Source organism: Stomoxys calcitrans, chromosome 1, assembly GCF_963082655.1.
Source record: "Stomoxys calcitrans chromosome 1, idStoCalc2.1, whole genome shotgun sequence".
In the NCBI taxonomy this organism is placed as follows: Eukaryota; Metazoa; Arthropoda; class Insecta; order Diptera; family Muscidae; genus Stomoxys; species Stomoxys calcitrans.
Window position 1 is genome coordinate 226801723 of NC_081552.1, and position 15718 is coordinate 226817440.

The following is a 15718-nucleotide window of genomic DNA, read 5'->3' on the forward strand; positions in this document are numbered from 1 at the left end:
TCATATCATATCATATCATATCATATCATATCATATCATATCATATCATATCATATCATATCATATCATATCATATCATATCATATCATATCATATCATATCATATCATATCATATCATATCATATCATATCATATCATATCATATCATATCATATCATATTTTTTTTTTTTTTTTTTTTTTTTTTTTTTAATTCATTTTTATTAATGCTTTCTATCTTAGTATAGATATTTACATTATTATCGACATTATTTTGTATATTATAATTACTAATGGTGCCAACCCAGTGGTTGGCCCACGTATAAAATTTATTTATGCATCATTAAAGTGGAGTTAAAAATTTACAGTAGGTCTTGCGGTGCTTTTCTTTTGAGCCGCTTAAATGTTTCAGTGTTCCTCATCAGGTTTGTTGCTAGTGGGTTTGGATGTTGTTGAATTCTCAATTTATAATTTTGGAGTTGTGACAATACTTCTTCCTGGACAGTTTTTATATTTAATTCCTCGTGTAGTCGCTTATTAGTTATGTAGTATGGTGCACCTGCAATTTTGCGTAATGTTTTTGATTGTAGTTGCTGTAGTAGTTTGATTGTTGTATGTGAAGCGGTTCCCCATAGCTGGATACCGTATGTCCAGATTGGTTTTATAATGCATTTGTATATAAGTATCTTATTTTCTAAGGATAACTTGGAAATTGGTCCAATCAGAAAATTCATTTTTTGTAGTTGTATATCACAAGCTTTTCTTTTTATTTTTATGTGCGTTTTCCAAGTTAGTTTCTTGTCCAAGTATAGTCCCAGATATTTCGCCTCATTCGCCTGCGGGAGTTGGACTTCATTCATTTGAACTGGAGGGCAGTTTCCGTGGTTAAGTGTGAATGTTACGTGTATAGACTTAGTTTCATTTGGTTTTATACGCCAGTGTTTCATATCATATCATATCATATCATATCATATCATATCATATCATATCATATCATATCATATCATATCATATCATATCATATCATATCATATCATATCATATCATATCATATCATATCATATCATATCATATCATATCATATCATATCATATCATATCATATCATATCATATCATATCATATCATATCATATCATATCATATCATATCATATCATATCATATCATATCATATCATATCATATCATATCATATCATATCATATCATATCATATCATATCATATCATATCATATCATATCATATCATATCATATCATATCATATCATATCATATCATATCATATCATATCATATCATATCATATCATATCATATCATATCATATCATATCATATCATATCATATCATATCATATCATATCATATCATATCATATCATATCATATCATATCATATCATATCATATCATATCATATCATATCATATCATATCATATCATATCATATCATATCATATCATATCATATCATATCATATCATATCATATCATATCATATCATATCATATCATATCATATCATATCATATCATATCATATCATATCATATCATATCATATCATATCATATCATATCATATCATATCATATCATATCATATCATATCATATCATATCATATCATATCATATCATATCATATTATATCATTTTATTTTATTTTATTTTATTTTATTTTATTTTATTTTATTTTATTTCATTTTATTTTATTTTATTTTATTTTATTTTATTTTATTTTATTTTATTTTATTTTATTTTATTTTATTTTATTTTATTTTATTTTATTTTATTTTATTTTATTTTATTTCATTTTATTTTATTTTATTTTATTTTATTTTATTTTATTTTATTTTATTTTATTTTATTTTATTTTATTTTATTTTATTTTATTTTATTTTATTTTATTCTATTTTATTTCATTTCATTTTATTTTATTTTATTTTATTTTATTTTATTTTATTTTATTTTATTTTATTTTATTTTATTTTATTTTATTTTATTTTATTTTATTTTATTTTATTTTATTTTATTTTATTTTAATTTATTTTATTTTATTTTATTTTATTTTATTTTATTTTATTTTATTTTATTTTATTTTATTTTATTTTATTTTATTTTATTTTATTTTATTTTATTTTATTTTATTTTATTTTATTTTATTTTAATTTATTTTATTTTAATTTATTTTTTTTTTTTTGTTTCATTGGCAAATACGAGATCTTTTAACAGATAACAACTCCCTTTAAATCATAGCCAACAATTGAAATCCTTAAAATTTCCATTTTTTTGAATTTCAAGATCGTATAGACCACATGCCATATATAACAACAGGCTTGCCACCAACGAGCCACTTCATCACGCAAATAAAGTAGCAAATAATGAAAGCCTTTTGTTTATTTTGCTTTGTGAATGGAGACGTAGGAGAAAAAAATGGCCATCATCCATACATAGAAAACAATAACTAGACCATGAAAGACAATGAAGTCAAATATGCGGCCAACAAACAAACAATTCCTTCCAAAAAAAAAAGACCAAACACCAAACAAGTACAAAACTTTTATTATAAACTTTTACCCTTCTGCAGTTGGTCGTTGGACTATTATCACCCGCTCAGACCATAAATTACACTGCAAAACAATGGCCACTCACAAAGATAGACATTCGGTATAAAAAAAAAACAGTTTTTGGGGTTTGGGTTGCAAATATTATACACCACTCACTTACTCACATATGTATGTAATTTTCATAGAAATGCATTGCATATTAAAATTTAAGTTTTTTGTTGGTCTTCTTTTCTTCCTTTCCTTTTTTTTGCCTGCATTGTTTTAAACAATTTTAGATGTCAACATGGTGGCCGAGCCCAAAGCCCATCAAGTGGGAAGAAAAAGGCAAAATATTAATAAAACTGGAAATGATTGGTAAGTACTTTCAAAAAGCAGCACATTTTCAACGAACCTATTGCAGAGGGAATATAAAAGCTAGATTTATAAAGGATTTTAGTTGCTAGTAGATAAACAAAACATTGTCCCCTAAAAAGACATAAAATGCATGCGCCACACAAATAAACATAAAATAGTTTGGACTTTTTAATAAAAACAAACAACAGTTTTTCATTTCTGCCAAAAGTTTTAAATGGTGGACCAAGCAAAAATTTGTTGCTAGCCTTAGTTTTTCTTCCTCATGTACTATTTTCAACCATGTCCTGTTGAAAATTTCAGAACTTTGGCTAGTGAAATATTTCGGGAGAAGTTGTCATACATATTGGTGCTTTATCTTTGTACTGAATATGAGGTAAAAAAAAGTACCGTGAAGTTGGTGTAGATGATGTGCAATTTTTGGGATAACTTCAATTACTAAAACTATACGAGGTATATTTTGTAAATTTTAGCCTTAGCAATAGAACTACAATCACAGGCAAAGCAAATGGCTCTGCTATAATTATGAACGTTTAGAAAAATGTTGTAAAGCTAAAATTAGTTAGTAAATTAGAAATTAAACAAGTAAAAAGGCGTTTATATCGGCCGGGCTGAACTTTGGATCCCACCACCTCGGGTAGATACGTAAATCACTATGCGTCAAAATCTGCCGAAAAATGCTTACCTTATGCCCCATAACAGCTATATCGAAATATGTTCCGATTTGGACCAAATACTAATAAGTACAAGTCATTGTTCAATTGTGTACAGCAATATAATGACCTTTTTAGTAGCTATATCTACAAATAAACCGATCTCAACCATATACGACACGGATGTCGAAAAGCCTAACAAAGACCACTGTGTCAAATTTCAGTGAAATCGGATTATAAATGCGCCTTTTATGGGGCCAAGACTTTAAATCGAGAGATCGGTCTATATGCGCTTTTTATGGGCCCAAAACCTTAAATCGAGAGCTCAGCCTATATGGCAGCTATATCCAAATCTGAACCGATCAGGGCCAAATTAAAAAAAAAGAAAGATGTCGATGGGCCCAAGGCAACTCACTGTCTAAAATTTCAGCAAAATCGGATAACAAATGTGGCTTTTATGGGCACAAAACCTTAAATCGAGAGATCGGTCTATATGGCAGCTTTATCCAAATCTGGGCCGATCTGTGCCATATTGCAGAAGTATGTCAAGGGGCTTAACTTAACTCATTGTCCCAAATTTCGGCGACATTGGACGATAAATGCGCCTTTTATTGGCCCAAAGCCTTAAATCAAGAGATCGGTCTATATGACAGATATATCCAAATCTGGACCGATCAGGGCCAAATTAAAAAAAAAAGTTGTCGATGGACCCAATGCAACTCACTGTCCCAAATTTCAGCAAAATCGGACAATAAATGCGCCTTTTATGCGGCGCAAGACCTTATATCGAGAGATCGGTCTATATGGCAGCTTTATCCAAATCTGGGCCGATCTGTGCTTTATTGCAGAAATATGTCGAGGGGCTAAACTTAATTCTCCGTCCCAAATTTCGGCGACATCGGACAGTAAATGCGCCTTTTATGGGTCCAAAACCTTAAATCGAGAGATCGGTCTATATGGCAGCTATGCCCAAATCTGGACCGATCTGTGCCATATTGCAGAAAGATATCGAGTGGCCTATCGAAACTCACTGTCCCGAATTTCAACAAAATTGGACAATAAATGCGCCTTTTATGGCCGCAAGACCATAAATCGAGAGATGGCTCTATATGGCAGGTATATCGAAATCTGAACCGATCAGGGCCAAATTAAAAAAAAAATGTCGATGGACCCAAGGCAACTCACTGTCCCCAATTTCAGCAAAATCGTACAACAAATGTGGCTTTTATGGGCACAAAACCTTAAATCGAGAGATCGGTCTATATGGCAGATATATCCAAATCTGGACCGATCTAAGCCAAATTGAAGAAGGAGGTCGAAGGGCCTAACACAACTCACTGTCCCAATTTTTGGCAAAATCGAACAATAAATGCGCCTTTTATGGGCCCAAAACCTTAAATCGAGAGATCGGTCTATATGGCAGCTATGCCCAAATCTGGACCGATCTGTGCCATATTGCAGAAAGATATCGAGTGGCCTATCGAAACTCACTGTCCCAAATTTCAACAAATTGGACAATAAATGCGCCTTTTATGGCCGCAAGACCATAAATCGAGAGATGGGTCTATATGGCAGGTATATCGAAATCTGGACCGATCTGTGCCATATTGCAGAAGAATGTCGAAGGGCCTAACACAAATCATTGTCCCAAATTTCAGCAAAATTGGACAACAAATACGCTTTTTATGGGCCCAAAACCTTAAATTGAGAGATCGGTCTATATGGCAGCTATATCCAAATCTGGACCGATCTGAGCCAAATTGAAGAAGGATGTCGAGGGACTTAACTTAACTCATTGTCACAAATTTCGGCGACATCGGACAATAAATGCGCCCTTTTTGGCCGCAAGACCCTAAATCGGCGGATCGGTCTATATGGCAGCTATATCCAAATCTGGACCGATCTGGGCCAAATTGCAAAATGAGGTCGAAGGCCCTTATACAACTCACTGTCCCAAATTTTGGTAAAATCTGATAGTAAATGCGCCTTTTATGCGGCGCAAGACCTTACATCGAGAGATCGGTCTATATGGCAGCTATATCCAAATCTGGACCGATCTAGGTCAAATTGAAAAAACGATATCGAAAGGCCTAACACAACTCTCTGTCCCAAATTTCGGCAAAATCGGATAATAAATGTGGCTTTTATGGGTCTAAGGCCCTAAATCGGTGGATCGGTCTATATGGGAGCTATATGAACCTATAGTCCGATTGAGCCCATGTTCGAACTTAACCTGCTTATGGACAAAAAAAATCTGTGCAAAGTTTCAGCTCAATATCTCTAATTTTAAAGACTGTAGCGTGCTTTCAACAGACAGATGGACAGACGGACAGACTGAGTTAGATCGTCTTGGATTTTTGAGCTGATCAGGAATATATATACTTTATAGGTTTGGAAATGGATAATTCGATGTGTTATGGAATTACAAAGTGAATATACCCCCACCGCCATAAATGGGTTATCAAAGGCCTTAAAAGTGAAAATCGGAAGATCCATGTATATGGGAGCTATATCTAAATCTGAACAAATTTCCATTAAATTCATCAGTCATCTGAAGAGTTATAAGACAAACCTTGTGAAGATCGAAGACCAAATTATTACAATGCTAGTCCAAATCGGGCGCACATAGATAAGGGAGCTATATCTAAATCCGAACCGATTTCTATGAAATTCACCAGTAATCTCCAGAAAATCCGTTGTGCAAAATTTCGTGAGATTCGGTTTACAAATGACGATGTACTTGCAATTTTAGACCAAATCTGACGTTGCGCCATCTAGCGGCACAAGAAGTAATGACTCGATATCGATTTATATGGGAGCTTTATCAGATAATGTATCGATATGAATCATACTTGGCACCGTTGTTAGAAGTTAAAACAAAAGACTTCATGCAAAATTTCAACTAAATTGGGTAAGAATTGCGCCCTCTAGTGGCTCAAGAAGTCAAGATTCAAAATCGGTTTATTAGGGAGCTATATCAGGTTGTGTACCGATTAAACCATACTTGGCACAGTTGTTGGAAGTAAAAGAAAACACATCAAACTAAATTTTAGCCATATCGGCTAATCATTGCGTCCTCTAGCGGCTCAAGAAGGGTATATTCGAGATCGGTTTCTATGGGAGCTATATATGGTAATGAACCGATATGAAAAACAGTAAGGAAATGCAAAAGTCGGGCGGTGGCGACTTTATAATACTCTACACCAACCCTATAAACACAAAAGACAACACAAATGACAACAAATTTTCCAAAATCTGACGAACAAATACATGGAAGCTATATCTTAATCTGAACCGATTCCATCCACTAATCTGAACCGATTTCGACCAAACTTTATGGATATTGTGAAATTCGTCGAGAAAAGCGTTGTACAAAATTTTAGGAAGATTGGTCAGTAAATGCACTTGCAGTGGGTCTAGGAGTGAAAATCGGGCGATATATATACATGACAGCTATATCTAAATCTGAACCGATTTCTATGAAATTCACCAGTAATATTGAGAGTCATAAGAAAATCCTTCCTGCCAAATTTCGAGAGTATCGGTTAACAAATGACCATTTTATTGCTGTATTACTGCAAATCGGACGAACATATATATGGGTGCTATATCTAAATCTGAACCGATTTCTATGAAATTCACCAGTAATATTGAGAGTCATAAGAAAATCCATCCTACCTAATTTCAAGAGAATCGGTTAACAAATGACCATTTTATTGCTTTATTACTGCAAATCGGACGAACTTATATATGGGAACTATATCCAAATCTGAACCGATTTTCGGCAATTTCAATAGGCTTCGTCTCTAGGCCGAAAAACATGCCCATACCAAATTTGAAGACGATCGGATGAAAATTGCGACCTGTAGTTTGTACACAAATCAACATGGACAGATAGACGGACATAGCTAAATCGAATCAGAAAGTGATTCTGAGTCGATCGGTATACTTATCAATGAAGTCTATCTCTCTTCTTTTTGGGTGTTACAAACTAATTCACTAAGTTATAATACCCTGTACCACAGTAGTGGTGTAGGGTATAAACAGTCGTTGATGGTCAAAATAATACACCTGGTGCAAAATTTCAGCCAAATCGGATACGAATTGCTCCCTCTAGAGGTTCAAGAAGTATAGACTCAAGAAATCAAGATCCTAGATCGGTTTATATGGCAGCTGTATCAGATTATGAATCGATTTGGGCCAAACTTGGAACATTTATTGAAAGTCAAAAATGAAAATACTTAAAGAAAAAGTTCAGCTAAGTCGGATTTGAATAGTGCTCTCTAGAAGCTCAAAAAATCACAATCCGGGATCGGTTTATATGGCAGCTATATCGGGTTATGAACTGTTTTGGACCGTTATCGCAAAGTTGGGGGAAATTAGAACAGAACACCTAATGCGAAATTGCGCCAAGAATTGCGCCCTCTAGAGGCTAAAGAAATCATGATTCAAGATCGGTTTATATGGCAGCTATATCAGGTTATTGACCGATTTGAACTATACTTAGCACAGTTGTTGGAAGTCATAGCGAAACACGTCGTGCTATATTTCATTCCAATCGGATAACAATTGCGCCCTCTAGAGGCTCAAGAAGTCAAGATCCGAAATCGGTTTATATGGGAGCTATATCAGGTTATGCACCAATTAGAAGCATACTAGGCGCAGTTCACGCGAATCGGATATGTATAGTGCCCTCTAGAGGCTCCAGAAATCAAGATCCTATATTGGTTTATATGGCAGATATATCAGATTATGAACCGATTTGGACCATACTTGGAACATATATTGAAAGTCAAAAAAAGGAAATACTTCATGAAAAAGTTCAGCTAAGCCGTATTAGAATAGCGCTCTCTAGAAGCTTAAAAAATCAAAATCCGAGATCGGTTTATATGACAGCTATATCAGCTTATGAATCGATTTGGACCTGATCATCATCACAGTTATTGGAAGTTAGAACAGAACATCTGGTGCGAAATTTCAGCCAAATCGGATAAGAATTGCGCCCTCTAGAGGCTAAAGAAGCCATGATCCAAGATCGGCTTATATGGGAGTAATATCGAAACATTGGCCGATATGGCCTATTTACAATCCCAACCAACCTACACTAAAAGGAAGTATTTGTGCAAAATTTCAAACGCCTGGCTTTACTCCTTCTAAAATTAAAGAGTATTTTAGACAGACGGACAGACGGACATGGCTAAATCGACTGAGTATATAGCAAAAACGTAAAGTACATAAAATTGCAACAAAATTCTCCGAAGAAACCATGTATCTTAAATAAAACGCTAATTCGCGCCTCTATACTTCAAAAAGCATATATTGGGTTGCCCAAAAAGTAATTGCGGATTTTTTAAAAGAAAGTAAATGCAGTTTTAATAAAACTTAGACTAAAACTTACACTTTTTTCTAAAGCAAGCTAAAAGTACCAGCTGATACCTGACAGAAGAAAGAATGCAAGCTGTGAAAAAATTTGTCAACGTTGACCATATGAAAAATCCGCAATTACTTTTTGGGCAACCCAATATAATAGCATTTTCCAAGTCTAAAGGCACGAATTGGAATTTAATTCTAGTTCCATGATATCTTCGGAGAATTTTCTTAGAATTTTATGCAGATTACGTCTTCGCTACACGATTTTTAATCTCTTTCATCCATAAAAGTCAACCCGACCTAATACATATACATTCTCGGGTCTCAGAACAATATTTCAATGTGTTATAAATGAAATGACGAAATTAGTATACCCCCATGCTATGGTATACAGCTTATCCAAAAATGTTCCAAAAAAATTGCAAATATTTCAAACAGTCCATATATCAATAAACTGCCGTATTTTTTCTAAATGTCATTAACCTGACTTACCCATTAGAATTTGCTGTTGTGCCATGAGTTGAGGGAATTGTTTTCGTTTTGAAGATTCGAATTCAAGCTGTAATGAAAAGAAATGTTGTATTATTAAAAGTTTTGGAATTGGAAATACACGCTGTTCATGAAAAGGCACAATGAGTTAGATCACATTTTTATACCCAAAAATTTGGTGGGGTAGACACATCTGGGCATACCGATTGTAAAAACATTGAAATATTGGGTTGCCCAAAAAGTAATTGCGGATTTTTCATATAGTCGGCGTTGACAAATTTTTTCAACGGCTTGTGACTCTGTAATTGCATTCTTTCTTCTGTCAGTTATCAGCTGTTACTTTTAGCTTGCTTTAGAAAAAAAGTGTAAAAAAGTATATTTGATTAAAGTTCACTCTAAGTTTTATTAAAAATGCATTTACTTTCTTTTAAAAAATCCGCAATTACTTTTTGGGCAACCCAATATTTATACTGATATTCTTGATCATCTTGAAATTTTATAAAGATCTAAGCCATGTCCGCCCGTCCGTCTTCATTCGTTCGATATCTGTCGAATGGGTTGTTTTATTTTCCATGGCAACACCTCTATCGAAGACCATCCAAATCGGTTTAGAATTCAATATAGCGTCCGCATAATGTCCGCATTTCACACTTATCAATAGACCCTCGTAGTTTGACAATATCTGCCGTTATATGTTCGTGTTGCGCTGTCATCATTATCCTGACCATCAACTATCAAATGTCAACGGTTTATTTTCCTACACAACGGTTTTTTTTTCATCCTCATGTGTGTGTTGTACGTCACAGCGTAGCCATTGTTGACAGAACACTCCAACCCATACGTTTACAACATGACCCTGCCATACAAATGAAGCGGTACCATGGCAGAGACTTTCGTTTGTTGACAAACTACTGGTGAACTTGAGGTTGCCTGACTGTGTGAGTCTGCGGTTCTCCACCAACCCATACTGCCCACAGTGGACAGGGAAGAGTGTCACTATATTTTGGGGGATATTTCGCATACACAGTTTGGACGACAGAAAAAGACAAACAAAATGAATGCACTTCTGAAATGGCCACCAATGATGAAAGGCGGCCAAAGCGAGGTCAGAGGTACTCAAAGAGAAAGACATTTAAGTGATGAATTGTTCGTACTGTTTGTTATTTGCAGAAGGCACCAACACCAACACAACACAAATGTCCGACATCAAGAAATATGCTTACAAATGTTCGAAATTTTGGAATGTGCCTGGTACTGCAGCACATATTTGGCAAGCAGGGTTGCCATGCCATAACTCGAAAAATTATCAAAAATGTACACAAAATTCAAGAAAAACTTCGTAAAAAAAATCACACAAATTAACTGTAAAAATGTTTTTATGCGCAAACAGAGTTTCGTGAACCCAATTTAAACCTAAACAAAAGGTTGAATAATTTTTTTAACAAAACAATTTATAATTTTTTTTTTTATGAAATCGAATGTGAAATTTTTTTTTACGAAATTCTTCTTTTCATTAAATTTTTTTTTTTTCAAAGTAATTTTGCAGATTTTACGATGTTTCTGGGTTTGCCACCTCTTAAATGTCTGCCTATGACGCTGAAAGTCTGGGTTCGATTCCTGGCGAGTACAAAAATTGCGGTTTGTAAGGGCTCTAGAAGTCATATCGGGAGATCGGTTTATATGGAAGCTATATCAGGTTAATGTCTGCCTAAGACGCTGAACTTCTGGGTTCGATTCCTGACGAGAAAAAAAATTGTGGTTTGTAAGGGCTCTAGAAGTCATATCGGGAGATCGGTTTATATGGGAGCTATATCAGGTTAATGTCTGCCTAAGACGGTGAACTTCTGGGTTCGATTCCTGGCGAGAAAAAAAATTGAGACTTGCATGGGCTCAAGAAGTCATATCGGGAGATCGGTTTATATGAGAGCTTTATTACGTTATAGACTGATTTGGACAGTATTTGGCACAGTTGTTGGAAGTCTCTACGGAACACTACACGCAAAATTTCAGCCAAATTGGACAAAACTTGCGGCTTGTAAGGGCTCAAAACGTCAAATCGGGAGGTTGGTTTAATGGGAGCTATATCAGGTTTTGAACCGATTCGGTCCGTACTAAGCACAGTTGTTGAAAGTAACAACAGAACGCTACATGCAAAATTTCAGCCCAATCGGACAAAAATTGCGGCTTGTAAGGGCTCAAAAAGTCAAATCGGGAGGTTGGTTTATATGGGAGCTATATCAGGTTTTGGACCGATTCGGTCCGTACTAAGCACAGTTGTTGAAAGTAATAACAGAACGCTACATGCAAAATTTCAGCCCAATCGGACAAAAATTGCGGCTTGTAAGGGCTCAAAAAGTCAAATCGGGAGGTTGGTTTATATGGGAGCTATATCAGGTTTTGGACCGATTCGGTCCGTACTAAGCACAGTTGTTGAAAGTAATAACAGAACGCTACATGCAAAATTTCATCCAAATGGGACAAAAATTGCGGCTTGTAAAGACTCAATAAGTCAAATCGGGAGATCGGTTTATATGGGAGCTATATCAGGTTATAAAACGATCCGGTCCGTACTTGACACAGTTGTTGGTAGTCTTAACAAAACACTATATGCAAAAGTTGAGCCAAATCGGACAAAAATTGCGGCTTGTAATGGTTCAACATGTTGTCTTGGTATAGACGGAGCGATAAGGACCACGCCCACTAGGGAACTGAAGACCATTCTAGATATCCGACCCATTGACATACAGATTAAATGTGAGGCAGATACTGAGGCTATGAGTCTTAAAGCGATGGGAGAATGGATTGAGGATGGGAGCAGCTTATACCAACGTGTTATAATCGAGGTGACGATAGGAAACCTGGAAGGAAGGGAAGAGGTTTCGGATACCTGAGATAATCCTTGAGGTCGAGATCGAGGCACTGCTGCCAGCGGCACAGTCTTGGATTGACGGAACCCTAGTATTGCCATCTGAAAGATCATGTTATATGGATGGATCAAAGCTAGAGGACACAGTGGGCCTGGGGGTCTACATTGAGAACCCAGGGACTGAGATTTGTTTTAGACTGCCTGACCATAATACGGACCTGCAGGCGTAGATCCGGGCGATCACGGAATGCGTAAAGTGGAGTGGTGCTCGCGCGAGGACGTCGAGAGGGAACATCATTACGGACAGTTAACAGGCCATAAGGGCAATAACAACCAGGACGGTAAGGTCACGAACAGTTTGCAGTGTACGAAGGAGATTAACGCCTTCTCTGAGGATGGGAAAATCCGAATCGTTTGGGTGCCGGGCCATAACGGCGTAAGGGGAAATAAAAGGACAGTGAAGGCCAGAGGACTGCCGTCAATAAACTTGGTTAACCCAAAGACTTTCGGGTCGACGCAGTCCAAGTTGAGGGAGTGGGCGACAAATGCGCATGCAACATTGTGGAAGGGCAATAACAACCAGGACGGTAAGGTCACAAACAGTCTTGCAGTGTAAGAAGGAGATTATCGAATTCTCCGAGGATGACAAACTCCGCATCGTTTGGGTGTCGGGCCATAACGGAGTAAAGGGAAATGAAAGGGCACACGATTTGGCAATGAAGGTCAGAGGACTGCCGCCAATATACTTTGCAAACCCGAAGCCTTTCGGATCGACGCGGTCCGAGTTAAGGGAGTGGGTGACGAGTTCGCATGCAACATTGTGCAATAGCGAAACGGTCGGTAGGACGGCGAAAATCCTATGGGGGATCCAGATCGTCAGAAGACGGGGTTATTACTGAAAGGAAGTATGAAGGAGATCAGTATAGCTATTGGTATTATGACGGGACACATAGGACTATGTGTCCCGTTATGTAGAAACGGGGCGGCAAGTGACATCATGTGTATGGCATGCGGGGAAGATGATGAGATGTTGGTGCATTTCCTTTGTCACTGCCATTCTTTCGCGTCTAGCAGATACCGGCACGTAGGTGGGAACACTATACAAGACATGAAACATCAAAGCGGAGTGGCATGGAAAACAGTTAAGGATTTTGTAAGTAGCACGGAATTCCTAACTTTTTCTTTTTCGAGGTTACTTTCTTTTGTATTTAGAGCGCACAACAAGCCGATTACTGGCTTAGGTGTATGTCCATAGTGGCATGGGGCGGATTAATACCTACACCCTTTTTTCAACCTAACCTAACCGAAGGGCTCAAGAAGTTAAATCGGGAGATCGGTTTATATGGGAGCTATATCAGGTTACAGGGAGCTATGGCTATGAGAGCTGTATCAGGTACATGATACAGGTGTTGGAAGTCTTAGCAAAAAAACTACATTCAAACTTTCAGCCAAATCGGGCAAAAATTGCGGCTTGTAAGTGCTCAAGAAGTCAAATTGGGAGAACGGGTTATAGGGAGGCTACATGTAAATCTGAACCGATTTGGCCTATTTGCAATCCGCAGCGATTTACATCAATTTAAAGTACCAAGCTGCTAGCTTTACGCGTTCGACCGTTATCGTGATTTTGGTAGGACGGACGTACGGTAGGGCGGAAGTACGGTAGGATGGACGTACGATAGGATGGACGTACTTAGATCGACTCAGAACGTGGAGACGATCCAGAAAATATATACTTTATGGAAGATCAATATTTCGAGGTGTTACAAACGGAATGACTAGATTAGTATACCCCTATCCTATGGTGGATGGTATAAAAATTTCAGCGAAAACTGAAAACTTCTCCCCAAGGAGGTGTCGTACTGCGGCTCGCCGTTCAGACTCCGCATTAAAAGTGCCACCCCTTATCATTGAGCTTAAGCTTGAATCGGCCAGCACTCACTAATGTGTGAGAAGTTTGGCCCCCTTACTTATTGGAATGTTCATGGAAGGGTTTGCAATTTTTATACCCACCACCATAGGATAAGAGTATACTAATCTAGTCATTCCGTTTGTAACACCTCGAAATATTGATCTTCGACCCCATAAAGTACATATATTGGGTTGCCCAAAAAGTAATTGCGGATTTTTTAAAAGAAAGTAAATGCATTTTTAATAAAACTTAGAATGAACTTTAATCAAATATACTTTTTTTACACTTTTTTTTCTAAAGCAAGCTAAAAGTAAAAGTGATAACTGACAGAAGAAAGAATGCAATTACAGAATCACAAGCTGTGAAAAAATTTGTCAACGCCGACTATATGAAAAATCCGCAATTACTTTTTGGGCAACCCAATATGTTTTGGATCATCTCGTCTCATTCTGAGTGTGTGTCTGAGTGTATATAGCCATGTCCGCCCATCCGTCTGTCGAAATCTCTATAGCGGTCGAACGCGTGAAGCTAGCCGCTTGGAAATTTGCATAGATACTTCTTATTGATGTAGGCCGTTGGGGATTGCAAATGGGCAGATATTGGTTTATATTTGAATACAACCCCTATATAAACCGATTCCCCGATTTGACTGTCTGAGCTATAAATGTCTATAAATAGATATAGTTCCCATATAAACCGATCCTTGGATTTGACTTCTTAAGCCCTTAGAAGTCTCAATTTCATCCAATTTGGTTGAAATATGGAACAAAGACTTGAGTTATGACTCCGATCCCCGGATATGACTTCTTGAGCCCTTAGAAGCCTCAATGTCATCCCATTTGGCTGAAATTTGAGATCAAAGACTTGAGTTATGACTTTCAACATCCATGCCAAGTATGATTCGAATCGGTCTATAAACAGATATAGCCCCCATATAAACCGATCCCCCAATTTGAATTCTTGAGCCCTTAGAAGCCACAATTTTCATTCGATTTGACAGAAATTTGGGGCAAAGATACGTGTTATGACTTTCAACATCCATGTCAAGTATGATTTGAATCGGTCTATCAACAGCTATAGGCTTCATATAAACCGATCCCCCAATTTGACTTCTTGAGCCCTTAGAAGCCACAATTTTCGTCCGATTTGCCAGAGATTTGGGACAAAGACTTGAGTTATGACTTTCAACATCCATGCCAAGTACGATTTAAATCGGTCTATGAACAGATATAGGCTTCCTATAAACCGATCCCCGGATTTAACTCGTTGAGCCCTTGGAGGCCTCAATTTTCATCCAATTTGGCTAAAGATTCGGCCTGGCCCTTTTACTTGTTCAAACTCATTCACTTTACATTTAAAGTACCCTCAGGCTTCATTGTTGTATCTAATTGAGGGAAATTGTCATGATGGCCTTAAACCATTACTTCAACTGAACGGCAATTTTCTTAACCAATTTTGGTCGTTTCAATAAAAAAAGTCACGATTTTCAATAATCTTTCGTACAAGTGGCAACACTGATTTCAACCAGCAATGAGTGGAAGGTCCT

At 36.6% G+C, this 15718-nt stretch overlaps 1 protein-coding gene across 1 annotated transcript in view; it reads left to right on the top strand.

Annotated features, from left to right (window-relative positions):
- Positions 1-15718, top strand: part of LOC106094229 (uncharacterized protein DDB_G0283357) — a 68312-nt gene that overhangs the window by 18015 nt on the left and 34579 nt on the right. Inside the window, exon 3 of the mRNA XM_059362389.1 lies at positions 2810-2888. Coding sequence (XP_059218372.1) covers positions 2810-2888 — 79 coding nt within the window. The remainder of the gene's footprint in view (positions 1-2809; positions 2889-15718) is intronic.